This window comes from Stigmatopora argus, chromosome 2, assembly GCF_051989625.1.
Source record: "Stigmatopora argus isolate UIUO_Sarg chromosome 2, RoL_Sarg_1.0, whole genome shotgun sequence".
In the NCBI taxonomy this organism is placed as follows: Eukaryota; Metazoa; Chordata; class Actinopteri; order Syngnathiformes; family Syngnathidae; genus Stigmatopora; species Stigmatopora argus.
Genome location: NC_135388.1, coordinates 4,299,195 through 4,315,121, shown reverse-complemented (window position 1 = coordinate 4,315,121; position 15,927 = coordinate 4,299,195). Strand labels below are relative to the sequence as shown.

At 38.9% G+C, this 15,927-nt stretch overlaps 1 protein-coding gene across 1 annotated transcript in view; it reads left to right on the top strand.

The window, feature by feature from the left end:
• The window catches only part of LOC144064849 (transcription initiation factor TFIID subunit 4), a 123,752-nt gene that overhangs the window by 46,694 nt on the left and 61,131 nt on the right, over positions 1-15,927 (top strand). The window contains exons 14-15 of the mRNA XM_077587730.1: positions 303-428; positions 3,279-3,335. Of these exons, the coding sequence (XP_077443856.1) occupies positions 303-428; positions 3,279-3,335 (183 nt within the window). The remainder of the gene's footprint in view (positions 1-302; positions 429-3,278; positions 3,336-15,927) is intronic.

The window sequence follows — 15,927 nt, the reverse complement described above, 5'->3', positions numbered from 1 at the left end:
GTCTATTTACTGTTTCCATTTAAAAAAAAAAACAAAAAAACCCAAAATGATAATTTAGATCACTTTTTAAATGGAAATTAATGTCAAATAACTAAGAGTATATGCTGTTAAGATCAAAAAGAAGATTTGGACAGAAGTTGTAGGTCAACAATGGCGCTAAAAGATCAAAATAGCCCAGAAGTAAATCTTATTTTACTGGAAATGTTCAGGGCTTCCCTCCATGTCATTTCTCAACACATTATTTTTCACTGTCAGTGAACTGCCATTTTTCTACACCGTTAACCCAGCGTGTCCCCTTTCAGGATGACGAGTGCTACGAGCAGTCGGGCGACGCGCGCTCTCAGCTACGCTTTTTCGAGCAACTAGAGAGGATGGAGAAGGCCAGAAAGGACGAACAAGAAAGAGAAATCCTCTTGAAAGCTGCCAAGGTAAAGTTAACGTTTCATCACTTGTGCTCTTATCGTGTCCCAAAAAGGGCGTGCCTGTACACTGTGGTGTGTGTGTGTGTGTATTATGTGTGTGTGCGCGAGGGTGTCGTTGCTCCTGACACATGAATTTGAGTGTGACACCAGTAGATGAAGTGACCTCCCCGTGTCCTCCCGGGCTCCTGGCCTAAGGGTTTTGGTGTTTTGGCTCCTCCCCAATGTGGACACACACTCCCAGACACACACATGCGCACGACCAGGAAAACAAAACGTATCTCCAACTTAACCAGTTAGACACAAAGTCAAAATTTGAAACTGAGTCAAAGAGCCACTAAAAGATCCAATCTGAGTTGAAATTTGAAACTGTGAGAGTCAAAGAGCCACTAAAAGATCCAATCTCAGTTAAAATTTGAAACTGTGAGAGTCAAAGAGCCACTAAAAGATCCAATCTCAGTTAAAAATTGAAACTGTGAGAGTCAAAGAGCCACTAAAAGATCCAATCTGAGTTAAAATTTGAAACTGTGAGAGTCAAAGAGCCACCAAAAGATCCAATCTGAGTTAAAATTTGAAACTGTGAGAGTCAGAGCCACTAAAAGATCCAATCTGAGTTAAAATTTGAAACAGAGTCAAGTTATAAAGCTTTTTATAATCATAGTAATACAGGAATCCCTCGAAAATCGCGGATAATGTAGACCAAACATGGCCGTGATAATTGAAAACCGCAAATTAAGATCACCCCTATTCTTAGTACATACCATACTACGTTTTACACGTAATAATAAAAGGGGTGATTGATCCTACTTCCCGGTGTTTCAATTATCGGACATGTCTGGTCTACATTATTCGCGATATTCGAGGGATTACTGTAAAGCTTACACGCACATTGATACCCACAAAATTCCCCTAACAAAACAAAAACCAAACTTATTTGGTCTTCTTTTGCAAAATATAGATTAACTGAATCCTAGACTTTGTGTTAAATCATCCAGATAACAAGATAAATACATTTAAAAAAAATTCTGATGCTGTAATGGACCACCATGGCCTGCAGTGGTCAGTCATACACACATTTTTAGCTGAGGATTTCCCAGGGACATTCGTATATTCGCCCACATCTCGGCCGCTTATTAAAATAGAAGTGTGGTTCCGCGTGGGACTAACGCACGCACGCACACACTTTAACGGATCGCCACCCTGGCTCACAGTGACACTTTCACTGATACTCACCAACATCCTTCACCCCCCTTTGTGTGCGCGAGCGTGTGCTGGCTCATGCAGAATTTTTAATAACGTCTTTTGATTAGCGTCCGCCTCCAGCGGCTTATTTGGGGCTGGATTTGGAGCGGGTTTAAAGGCCACAGCCCCCCCGGGTGCGCGCTCCGTTGCACTTCTACTCAATTCAAACGCGATGTCCTTGACACCTTCGTATCCTGTTCCCGTTTTTTTGTACTTTTTTTTGCCGCGGCAGCAACAGATGAGTCGGGATACTTTGTTCGTTAAATGGGGAGGGGTTTGCTAGAATCGGCTGTATTCTCAGTGGCTCCCGTCGACGGCGATAGATGAACCAGAGTGGTGTTAAAAATGGATTGTTTTTACGTTGACCACATAGTAACAGTCGTAACTCTTCCTAAGAAATTAATTGGTTCCAGAACTCTTTTTGTAACTTAAAAAATTTGTAAGTACAGTGGTACCTCGACATACGATCTTAATCCGTTCCGGGACTGAGATCGTATGTCGAGCTTTTCGTAACTTGAGTGAACGTTTCCTATTGAAATGAATTAAAAACAAATTAATTCGTTCCAACCCTCTGAAAAAACACCAAAAACAGGATATTGGATTGGAAAAAATGTTTTATTGCTTCTAATTCGCCATCTATTAACAAAGTAACACATAACGAGTGGTTTAATAGTAATAAAATGTGTTTAATAGAACTAAAATTGGGCGGTGTTGTGTGCACAAGTATACTTCATTACCCAGAAAGCCCTCTTTTTGCCCGCGCATGCGCGTTGTGCGTTTCCTGGTCGAAACTCGTCTGAATAAATCCTTCAGTCTTCGTAGATATAGTAGTTATACACGAAAGAGATGCGGCAAAAAGAAATTTTGATCGTATCACGGGCTAATTATTCGATCGAAAATTTCGTCATACCACGAGCATATCGTACCACGAGCTGATCGTAGGTCGAGGTACCACTGTAGAGGTGTTCTTTATATGTATTATTCTCTAATTCGTTCCACAATCCTCACACAACTGCCAACTAAACCCTTTAAAATTGGTCAAAGTGCCCCAGTTTTGTATGAAAGATGCGACAAACACAAATATTAGAGAAAATTAGAAGAAAATTGTTTATTAATGTCTTAAAATGAATAACAAGACTGATCCTCCTAACACAAGTTCCATGAAGAAAAACAGCCATTGCCTTTGTTTTCTTTACCAAAGTAATTTGCAAAACCGAAATTTTACTGCAGAAATTTTAGATTTACATCCCCACCCACAATATTTGCAAGAAGGAGGATTTGCAATATTAAAATTCATCACAAGAGCGCAATAGAAACACTTTTTTTCTGGATGTATGCACGCAGGACTTCACGTACCCACTCAGTTAATCCCAACAGGTTTTTGTCCTGCATCTCCCTTCTGTAAAATCTCGTGGTATGAGATTTCAGCAAAGTACTTTATTTTTTTTCCTCCAAAAACAAACTTTAATGGAAACCGTTAGCCAAAATATAGAAATGCCACTTCTCGTTTTGCACTTGTTTTTAACGCTGAAAAAAATGGCGATTCTTTAAAGCAACTTTTAACCCGTGCACCCCACCACCTTTTTTAATCCCGTCCCCCACCTTTCCTCTCCACAGAGTCGCTCCAGGCAAGAAGACCCAGAGCAAGCTCGACTGAAACAGAAAGCCAAGGAGGTAAGATCATTACCCTTGACATTTGCCAGACTGGTGTGGATTAATTTTTCATGCGCCCCCTACATATGCAATTCCGTTTAACGTCAAATTTAAGAAAAACGAAGTTTGAGAAACTATCCCCCCCCCCTGTGGACGACCCCCAAAAGAACAGTAAATGTGTCACTTTGTAGCCATTACGATCCGGACTGTTACGTTTTATTTAAGTGTCACATGTTGGTTTGGACACCTGAAATGGAAAGTTTCCACTTTTCTCCATAAACTTTTGTTTCATTTTTTTAAAGGATGGTGATATTCCTATAAAAATCATATTTTTATTGTCATTATACAAGTATAATGAGATTTAAAGCTTCACCATGAAGTGCACAAATAACAAGAAAAAACAAACAGGAAATAAATAACCAATAAATAATAACAATAAATAATAAATAGTCAATCAATGAGTAATAAATAATAAATGAGTTGTCACATAAGTAGTCAACAAAAATAAGTAGGGAAGTGCAAAAATAACAACAACAAAAAACAGGAAAATAAATAATCAATAAATAGTAATAATAAATAATAAATTGTCAATCAATAAGTAATAAATAATAAATAAGTAGTCAACAAAAATAAGTAGGGAAGTGCACAAATAACAATAACAAACAAACAGGAAAATAAATAATCAATAAATAATAACAATGAGTAATACATTGTCAATCAATAAGTAATAAATATAATAAATAAGTAGTCACATTAGTCAACAAAAATAAGTAGGGAAGTGCAAAAATAACAGCAACAAAAAAACAGGAAAATAAATAATTAATAAATAATAACAATAAGTAATAAATTGTCAATCAATAAGTAATAAATAATAAATAAGTAGTTTTATAAGTAGTCAACAAAAATAAGTAAGGAAGTGCACAAATAACAACAAACAAACATAAATAATCAATAAATAATAATAAATGCATAATAAATAAATAATAATAAATATGTCGTCCACATAATATATTTTTTAATAATAATAAATGCATAAGAAATAAATAATAATAAATATGTCGTCCACATATATTTTTTTAATAATAATAAATGCATAAGAAATAAATAATAATAAATATCTCGTCCACATAATATATTTTTTTAATAATAATAAATGCATAATAAATAAAAAATAATATGTTGTCAACATAATAATTTAAAAAAAAAAACAATTGGTAGTGTACCTTTCACAAATACCATTGAAATCAAGAAAATCTCACAAATAAATATTGCTTTATATAAAAAAAATCCAATCACTTAAAAGTTCTAAGATTAAAAAAAACATTTAACCCATACGCATAACAAAGTTGTCCTTCAAATGCGTTTTATTACCCACTTTTTTTTGCTTTTCTTGGCAAAAATGCAACTTTCTCCTCATAACAACCATTTCTGGGAACAGTCATCATTATTTTATACATTTGTTTGGAAAAACTTTCCCTACCCTTGATCTGCTGCCTGCCAATGTTTGTCCCCACAACGTGCATTTAGAGACAAATGTGTGTGTTTTATCCCGGCAGGAGCCTTTTGCAAAAAAAAAAAGCACGTTTACCCTCCAAATAAGCGTTTCAGGCGCAGCGATTTACTCCCCGCATTAACTTTTACGGCTACAAAGGAGTGCAGAGACGCATTGTCTCTTGCGTGTAATAGGCTAAAGCGCCACGCTAAAGCGCTTTAATCTGAAGCGGAAGCATCTGCGCCTCGTCTCGGGTAGGACACGTTCCCAACGGAGCTAAGAAAGAAGACTTCTTCATCTTACAAAAGAGTTCAGTCGTGGTGGGGTTTGTTTTTGCACTTGTTTATTTCTCGCTATCTTCTTTCACGGTATGAGCGGCGCTGCGCTCACCTGTTGTTGTTGTTGGTAGTCGATATTGAACTGAAGCAGCACATTTGCTCAAGTTTTTTATTTTTTTCTCTCTCTCCATCGTGAAGTTAAGTGCAATTTTGCAAGTTGGAATTTTTGTGAGTGTGTTAAGGCCATGTTGGAGAAAAATCGTGAAAAATATTACATTTTGAATTGAATTGAATGCTTTTATTGTCATAATACAAGCGCAATGACATTGAAAGCTTCACCAGAAAGTGCACACATAAGTAGTCAGGAAAAGGGTTGTATAGAATAAAAATGAAGTGAGGTATAAAAAAAAATGTGGCTAAATTGGAGTATTAAATGAATTTTTGGGTGTAAATAAAATCATTTAAAATTTGAAATCAAGGAATTACGCATCTTTAGATGTTTGGTTTCACCTTGTAAAAATTGTAAACTTTCATCCCAATACTCCTTTTTCTTCTGAATGCAATGTTAATTTATATAAAAACAGTTTTAAAAAGAAAAATAGTAAAATATATATTCTGTTTTTGCATTAAAGCACATGATAAATTGATTCATCAGAAGTTAAAAATGTAAACACTTAGAGGAGTAATATAATACATATTTATTTACACTACTTAAAAACTTTCCAGAACAAAAAAAACATTTCCAGTGGCCGTAAAAAAATAACTAAATAATAAAAAAAAAAAATAATAAAACCCAATCAAGACAGCTCTCATAAAGCCCTAAGTTTACATTAAAAAAATATTTATGCAAAACAAAATACTGAATTTCCGCACAGCCTCACACATTTATTGGAAGTAATGGCGAGGCACTGTTTAAGCGACAAACTCCATCTAGTGTTAAACTTGGGAACTGTTAGAGATTCTTTCTTAGGCCATACATATTCTACGATGTTTTCATAATTTGCCGCAGGCCAATAAAAACTGGGCAGCCCCTAGTTTAGAAATAGCAATAGTTACAACCAAAAATGACAATAACAGCCATTTTTCCCTGAATTTAATTGGTATCTTTTAACCCTTTCCTGTGCTTTTTATATGTCCGAGCTTTTATTCATCTTGACTGCTGGCTGCCGCTACACACTAGAAGCAGCTGTAAGTGTCTTGGGGGTCTCAAGGGCAGCCCGCCATTGTCGCCAGGCCAAACAATTTCATTTAAGGGATTTTTTTTCTTTCCTCGGCGTTAAACTCGTGACCTTCCAAGGCAACGAGACCGTCACTGCCGGCGACTGGCAGCTCTCGTCGTCTTCTCGCTCGGACTTATTTTTTTTTTCTCTAGTGGCATTCGAGCACCGATCTCAGCCTTTTTTTACCCATAAGCCTCGTATATGTAAATGAGTCCATGTAATAGGCAGCGCGACAGGTTCGGTGGGAACCCTGGGGGGGAGGGGGGACTTGTGATCAAAGTGGATCTCCTCCCTGTTAAGTAGCTGTGCTCTCGCCATGTGGATGTGGCCAAATGAATGCCACGCAAACATGCACTGACATAACAAGCTCCTTTTGGGATACGGAGATGACAACTAATGTATATTAGACGTGGACAATAACACGATAACTGTAATTATCCTCAAATAATTTTTGGCGACAATAATAATTCCGTATTTACTCTCATATAAGCCGCTTTTGTCGGACAAAAAAATGATGACTGAATCGAGGGTACGGCTTATATGCGCATAAAAACACGACATGCACGAAACTTCAAGTTGACGCCGCCACGATGACGTCATGACGCAATGGCGCCGCGACGTCATGACGCCATGGCGCCGCGACGTCATGACGCAATGGCGACGCGACGTCATGACGCAATGGCGCCGCGACGTCATGACGCAATGGCTCCGCGACGTCATGACGCAATGGCGCCGCGACGTCATGATGCAATGGCGCCGCGACGTCATGATGCAATGGCGCCGCGACGTCATGACGCAATGGCGCTGCGATGTCATGATGCAATGGTGCCGCGACGTCATGACGTAAGCGAATGCCGATACGGTCATCGACAGAGGTTAGCAGCTCTGTATAGATATCATATAAAATACAATAAGTATAATAACCCTAAATAACACAAACTGGCAAAGTCTCTTTAATATTACATCATGCAATTTAAAAAAAGGAACCTAACATATTTTTTGGACACAATTGTTTAAAAAAAAAAATATTATCAGGACCCTACTTGAAGTCACGTGTATTTAAAAAAAAAAAAAAAAAAGATTACACATTATAAAACGACAATTGCCACATTTCAATTGTGGAAAAGAAGACTAAATAGAAATAAAATACTTGGCAAAAGCAGTCCAGATGTCCCTAATATAAGGACCCTCCCAGATTCCGAAATCGCAGTAATGTTTATCCATCCATCCATCCATCCATCCTTCCTTCCAACCAAGTTCTCCGGGCCTCTTTGATTCAAGGCGGGAACATGAAAAATTCAGCAAAGGCGCTTTGAGCAAGCGAGACGCCCACTGCTTCTCACCCCCGTCGTATCCTCTGAAACGTTGCCGTGTTGTGACAATGATGAACAGAGACGTTAGAACACGACAACGCTTCGGCGTTAGCCTGTCATTCGAGTGATTAGCGCAACGTGTGACCATGATGTAAGGAGAACGCAACCGTACCGCTTAGTGCCGTCCCTCCAATATGGGGAGAGAGAGAGAGACCTGACGGATGCTCTCGTAACATAACATAAACTTTAAATTTAACTTAAATGAACTTACATTCCTATACACACACATTTAAAACAATTGAACCATACGTTACACTAAATTTAAACCTTGTGCAATAACCACGACAAAGAGGTTCATGTATCACACCGCGGCTTTCGACACCAACTTCCTGCTTCTCCATCCGTATTGGCGAGCCAGCTCAGTCACCCGTACACTACTCATGTTTTTCGATTAATTCGTGCTTAATATTGATTGTCATCATACTCCTTTTCTTCACACTACCCTTCATTGCACCGGCTTGCTTTGGACCCACTGTGTTTCCCTTAATTCTGCACAGATTAACGCCAAAAAAAAAACACGGAAAAAATGCAACGCTCCGCCCAGTGCTCGTAGAGACCTTTTCACGAGGGAGATGCGGCAAGAAAGACCGTGCGCTGAAATCACACAACTTTTCTTCGCACTACCCTTCATTGCACTGGCTTGCTTTGCACCCATTGTGTTTCCCTTAATTCAGCACTGATTGACGTAAAAAAAAAAAACGACAAAGACATAGGCAGCCTCTCACATCTCCTATGCTCGTATCTCAAAATTTGCCTTGTACCTCATGGTAAACATTTGCTGGGAATTTTACTCGTATCTCAAATTCCTCGGGGCACTCGTATGTCAAGGTATTACTGTAATAAACAACACAAGCTATAGATGGCATGAACAGGGCTTTGCATTCTACGATAGAGTCTTGAACTTGGGAAAAAAAAGCATAATTGTGTTGGTATTTAAATGTGTTACCAGAAGCATGCGAGAGCCAAAGAGCAAGAGAGTAAGAGAGGGAGGGCCGGTCGGTCTAGCGCCTCTTCTTCCTCCACCGTTTGGCCGAAAGGTCAGATGGGCTATTTCCAAAATGCCCCCCGGTAAAAATCAATGGGCAAATCGTGGCGCTCGCTTCCTGTTTGTTGTCGCCGTGTTTGTGCGTTTGGCCGGAGAAAGACTTTGGGGAGTAAAGATACATCATCGTGTCGGCAACACGAGATGCGTCGCGGCCATAGATTCATCATCGGCAGACGTGGAAAACCAGAAGGGTTGTTTTGGGAGCGGGGGGGAATTGACTTGAGATGAGAGAAAGAGAGAAATGAACAATACCATTTTTGGGGAACTCTTTTTTAGGGCACTCGTTTAGCTCACCGGCTACCCGTGACGCTAGACGTCAAATCCATTTGGCTTGGGATGGCTGGAAGCGTTCATTTGTCCAGCGGCGCCAATGGCAGTGAAAGATGAGCTTTGCAGAAAAGGGGTGCAGAAGCTATGCTTTTACCGTATTTTCTCGCATATATGCTGTATTTGTCTCTCAAAAATATGATGACTGAATTGAGGGTACGGCTTATACGCGCACAAATTAGCCATAACGCAAGACAATGTGGCCGATACGGTCATTTATTTCAAACTAGAGAAAATATAAACAGATAAAACGCTTAACTAAATTAATTTTGACGTTTATGAAGGAAATTCAAGGAAAAAAATTAACCGTATTTTGCATAAAACGTGAAAAAACTTACTTGTGCCTGACTTTGCTCACTCAGGGCGCCGCCTTCTTACCTAGGGAAGACAAACCAGACCGCTACGGACACACTTCCTGGTTATACTGCTCACATGACTTCCTTTCGGAACTTGTCTACGTGCAGGCAACATGCAATCCAGCAGTCGATCTTTTCGATTCATACAGTATTTCAGAAATACTATATGCCAAGGGTGTTAGACTCGGGTTGGTTCGCGGCCCGCTTCAACGTCAACTTGATTTCACGTGGGCCGGACCATTTTAGATATAATATTTTGATTTTTTTTAATAAATGGATTAAAAGAACTGGATTAAAAGCCCTGAATATTCAGTTTTTTATAGATCTAAAACAATGTTTATTCGAGTTTTTTTATATATATTTTTAGATTTTACAAAATGATTTTCGAACTAAAAACACAGAAAAAAATGGATTAAAAAATTACCATTATTGATTTAAAAGGGGGAAATGTAATATACATCTATACTCTTCATTTTAATTTGATCATAAAACAGAAAGTCGGCACTTTCCCGGGCCACACAAAATGATGCGGTGGGCCAGATTTGCCCCCCCGGGCCGCCACTTTGACACATATGCGATAATTTTTCTTAAGATTTTCCCTTCAAAGTAACACATTTATTTTCCCTATCAAAACCATGAATATGGAGGTGGAAATTGCGAATAAGGGGGCGTCTTTGTAAAATGTTTTGCAAAATTGTAAAATTCAACGATCTTAAGGCAATTTTAAGGGTGCGGCTTATATACGAGAAAATACAGTAATTTCATCTTTATCAGAGCAGCCCTTCATTCAATCCCTCCAATATTAGGGATGAAATGTTTTAGTTTTTTGGGGGGTTTCATAACAGAACGGATTGTACAATAGGATGAATGTTAGAAGGTGCTTTACAAAAAAAGCCCACACAAAGCTTCCCGAGTTGCTCTTCACTGATGGCTGAATGCACGGAAAGTCCATCATCTTCTCTTTTCTTATTGCCCACAGTCATTCCTTCGTGTGAGACTCTCTCGGAGGCCTTTGTCGAAATAATTCTCCTCAAGTGTTATCTTCCCCCAGGCGCCCTGGAGATCCCTTTTGTCCATTTTTGAATCGCTAGCCTTGAACTTCCACCGCCGAGTTAATTCTGACCTGGCTCAACTTTCTGGACCACTCACTTTAACTCGCCTTGCTACTTATATGTTAGTGCCCACAAATTGCTCTTTCATTACTTCATGACATATGCCCACCATTAACATATTTAACCTCAGTACGCACGTAATGAATAGACTTGTTTTTTTTTTTGTAAGTTGGCGTAATGTTGTTCCTCGTTTGGCTTAGCATCCTCCACAAGTGACCCGGTCAACATTATCCCGGACCGGTGTTCACCCACCCACGCCGGCAGCCCCCGTCGGGCAATTGGCCTGGTTCCTCCAGAGGCGAGAGGCTCCGGCGTGTCAAAGGACAGCACGTCGGCTCCGGTTGTTTTGTTCTTCTTTGTATTAAGCCGGTTATACGCGCAAGTTCAGAGGCTCTCCTCCTATGGCGCGATAGAAAACGGCTCTCTGCGCTTTTGCTCCCGCTAGGCAGCCCCGCGGCGTCAGGGCCCAAATGCAGGCTACCCTGCACCAGCGTCTTCCTCCTCTTCCTCCTCCTCCTCACTCTCTGTGCTGACTTTCAAAGAGAATTCCTGCTGTTTTTGCAAGTCCCACTTCACGGATCGTATAGTCTGGCCTCATGCCGTACCTTCCTTTTGCGGTCTTTATACATGGGTGGAGGCTTTATCATTTCTACTCTTGTGCGGATCACGGACTTGCGTTTCTACACTTGCAATTTAATTGATTGTCCCTAGGAGGACCTTATCCAGACTAATGTCTTGTCTTGTACTTGCATTAAAAGTCCATAGGCTGCTAACCACTTTAGTCAATTTTCTACCTGACTACTTACTTATGGTACCATTTATTCATGTTGACTACCTATATATGTTGACTACTTATCTATTTTGACTGCTTATCTATGTTGACTGCTTATCTATGTTGACTGCTTATCTTTGTTGACTGCTTATCTTTGTTGACCGCTTATCTATGTTGAATACTTATCTCTATGTTGACGCTTACATATATGTTGACTACTTACGTATATGTCGACTGGTCACTTATATGTTGACTGCTTATGTATAAGTTGACTGCTTATCAAAATGTTGACCGCTTATCTTTATGTTGATCGCTTATCTATATGTTGACCGCTTACGTGTATGTCGACTACTTACGCATATGTCGACTGCTTATCTATGTTGAATACTTCTATATGTTGACCGCTTATCTCTATGTTGACTGCTTATGTGTTGCCCGCTTATGTATATGTCGACTGCTTACATATATGTTGACTGCTTAGCTATGTTGACTGCTTATCTATGTTGACCGCTTATCTATGTTGAATATTTATTTATGTTGACCGCTTATCTCTATGTTGACCGCTTATCTCTATGTTGACCGCTTATCTATCTGTTGACCGCTTACATATATGTCGACCGCTTACATATATGTCGACTGCTTACATATATGTTGACTGCTTATCTATGTTGACTGCTTATCTATGTTGAATACTTATTTATGTTGACCGCTTACGTATATATTGACTGCTTACGTATATGTCGACTGCTTATGTATATGTTGACTGCTTATCTATATGTTGACTGCTTATCTAGGTTGAATACTTATTTATGTTGACCACTTATCTCTATGTTGACCGCTTATCTATGTGTTGACCGCTTACGTATATGTCGACTGCTTACGTATATGTCGACTGCTTACGTATATGTCGACTGCTTACGTATATGTCAACTGCTTATCTTTGTTGACCGCTTATCTATGTTGAATACTTATTTATGTTGACCGCTTATCTCTATGTTGACCCCTTACGTATATATTAACTGCTTGCGTATATGTCGACTGCTTAAGTATATGTTGACTGCTTATCTATGTTAACTGCATATTTATTGATTACTTATTTATTGATTATTTATTTGTGCACTTCATGGTGAGGCTTTAAATCTCATTATACTCATTAAATAACCCGAATATCCGCCTAAGTCGTATTTCACTCTTAAAGTCAAAATTCATGGCAAACTACATCGTGTATTTTTCGGACTACAAGTCGCAATAGAATTCCCAAATCTTAACTGGCAAAACTGTAAGTTTGGGCACTTAGAAGTCAAGGTCACACTTTGAAATGGAATCATTGCAGAGCGGCTACACACCGCTTTGTATTTGTTGCTTTGTTATCATTTTGCGATCTTGACTTTTTTTCCCCCTTCTACTTCTTCACCTCAAGTCATATTTGTAAGAACCAGAAGAAGGGGAAAAAAAACAACACACTTCTTCTGGCTTTAAAAAAAAATACCTTTGGTCTTCCTGAGTGTGTGTTTTCCTCTATGACAAAAGTGCTGTAATGAGAAGGAAAACAAGGAGATTTTCTTTCGTTTTTTTTGCCTCAGAGGGAGACGGCGACACGTCTCCTCGCCCGTGAGCTTCACTTTTGTCTTCGCGCTTTTTCCAAGCGCTCCTTGGGAAGCGCGCGCCGGGGGAATTGGGCGCGCCACAGCCACGCTAGTGGCGAGGTGCCAGGGATGGGTTTCAATTAAGAAAATGGGGGCTGCGTTCACCTTGCAAACCCCCCCCCCCATCCCCATTCCATTTTGACCTCGCGCATACTCTTGTACCATCTTTGCTTTGTGGTTGAATCCCAAGGTGTCATCACTGCGGGCGCCCAAGCGGTTGGGTGGGGTGGGGGGCTAGGAAGGACAAGAGTACGCCGGCGTCGGGCCTGCGTGTTTCCATTAGATTGTCATGTTGGGCTAATTAGAGAGCGGCAACATGATTCACCTTGTTAATTAGAAGCGCTTGCACACCACGTGCCCACCCGGGGGGGCCGCAAAGAGAGAGAGAGAAGCTCAGAGGCTGCTTAGTCGAATCGCCTATGAAGACGGGGGTCTTTTCTCATCCATCTCCCCCTTCTTTTTTTTGATATTCAGATGAATAAATCATTGGCGTCGAGTATGAATGTGTACGTTTTCATCTTTCCTGGATGCAAATTAAACGTGATCAATAGGAGTAGAAAGGTAGAGGGGGGGTAAGATTTGATTCCGAGGGCGGGGGGATTTAAAAAAAAGGGGCTGACGGTTTGACGACAAAGCGAAGTGAAGAGACGGCGCGGAAGGACATTTAAAGTCGGAAATTCTACTTACATCAGCGGTTATTTTAATGATCTGCGAATGGGTTTAAGAGCGCTTTCTCGCTGTCGTCGCAGGTCATATAAATGTTAGTAAAAACAATTCAGGTGCTAACAAGCCAATTGGAAGATGGTTTTTATGGGTTGAAATAGAAAAGAATTATCAGGCCGATCCCGGTTGTTCCCCTTGGGCTTGCGTGGGTTTTTTCTGGGTACTCCGGTTTTCTCCCACATCCCCAAAATATGCTGGGTAGGCTGGTTGAACACTCTAAATTCCCCATAGCTATGATTGGTTGTCGGTCTTCCCCCTGCCTGGTGCCCATAGTTGGCTGGATAGGCTCCAGCACCCTCCGCGACCCTGGTGAGGGTAAGCGGTTCAGAAAATGAAACGTTAAACATTATTTTTCAGCATTCTACTGGGTGTAAGGAACATAGTGCTAAATTAAAACCAATTTTTTGGGGCATCCGGTGAATTTTGTCTGTCAATTTTTTTTGCAAAAATTTGCTTAAGGCATAGGCTATTGGTCGATTCAGTTGATTGGATTTTTCTTGTGTATCGGCATTAGCCAAATCCAATATCTGTCGATTTTTATTTAGCACCTTTATAAGGCAAATAATAGGGAGAGAAGGCATGCAGTTGCGCAATGCATAAAAGGACAGTAATCTCTCGATTATCGCGGTTATTGTAGACCAGACATAGATAAACCAAAAAAACGCGAAGTAGGGTCACCCTATTAAAATATATATATATATATATATATATATATATATATATATATATATATATATATATATATATATATATATATATATATATATATATATATATATATATATATATATATATATATATATATATATATATATATATATATATATATATATATATATATATATATATATATATATATACATATATATATGTGTGTGTGTGTATATATATATACTTCAGAGACACACTTATTTATTTATATATTAATTCATGTATTTATTTATTTTTAATTTTTTTCAGCGGGGATTTTCAAATTTTTATGAGCTTTAAAAAAATTTTTTTTTTACTTCACTCTATATTTTTTAACTTCACTATATATATATTTTTTTTACTTCACTATATATATATATATATTTTTTTACTTCCGCTCTCAAGTTTCAGCGTCGATTTTCATATTTTTATGAACTTTAAAAAAAAAATACAACATTTTGGACTTTACAAAAATGTGCAATGTAGTGAAGCCGCGAAAGTTGAAGCCGTGATAGTCGAGGGATTACTGTAGACAAAGTGAAAAATGTAAGGCTGCACAGGATGGCTCCAGCCTTTTAATGGCACTGTCTCCAGCCGGAGCTCCTTTTTAGCTTTCTTCGCAGCCCCGCAGCCACTTTTGACGTCAAGCAGAGCATGTTGTGCTCCGCCAAGGACATCTGTCTGTAAGCGTCTGGGCGGCCGCGAGCTTTCCTTCGGGCTGTGGGGGGAAGGAGGCAATGAGAAAAGAGGGGATAAGATGGAAGGGGGGACGGTTGCAAAGTCTTTGTTAAAAAAACAGTCAAAGAAGGAGAGGTTGGCCATCAGAACAATCCAAACCAAATGACATCTCCATTTTAAGCTCATTTGCTTCTGTTTTGGCGTTTGCATTCGCAGACACTGCCACAATTTAATGGCGCCCAATTTGGCCTTTATCAGTATTTTATTATTATTTGCTTACTTCTTGTTGATTTTGGGTCATTTATGGTTTGTTATGGCGTATTTGCTTGTTGATTTTGTGGTATTCCTTCATTTTGGAACACTTCTTATTTGTTAAGGGTCCCTTAATTTGATTTTAGGTGAACTTTCTGTCGTCACTTGTCGATTTTGGATTATATTCAGTTCATAATAGGCACTTTCGGGTCACACTACCTTTTCAAAATTTCATTTTCTGTAAACATAGCAATCTTTTTTAGGCTACTTCAATCAATCAAAAGCCTTTATTGTCATCGTACACAGCTGCGTATAACGGAATTGGTGGTGCTACTCCAAAAATTGCATTTTCCCATTAAAAAAAACATAAATAAGTAGTATATAAATAGAAAAAGTCACGTCCTGGCAACGTAAATTCTAAAATATTGCTAAAACTCCAAAAATTGCATTTTCCCATTAAAAAAAAAACATAAATAAGTAATATAAAAATATAAAAAGTCACGTCCTGGCAATGTAAATTCTAAAATATTGCTAAAACTCCAAAAATTGCATTTTCCCATTAAAAAAAACATAAATAAGTAATATAAAAATATAAAAAGTCATGTCCTGGCAATGTAAATTCTAAAATATTGCTAAAACTCCAAAAATA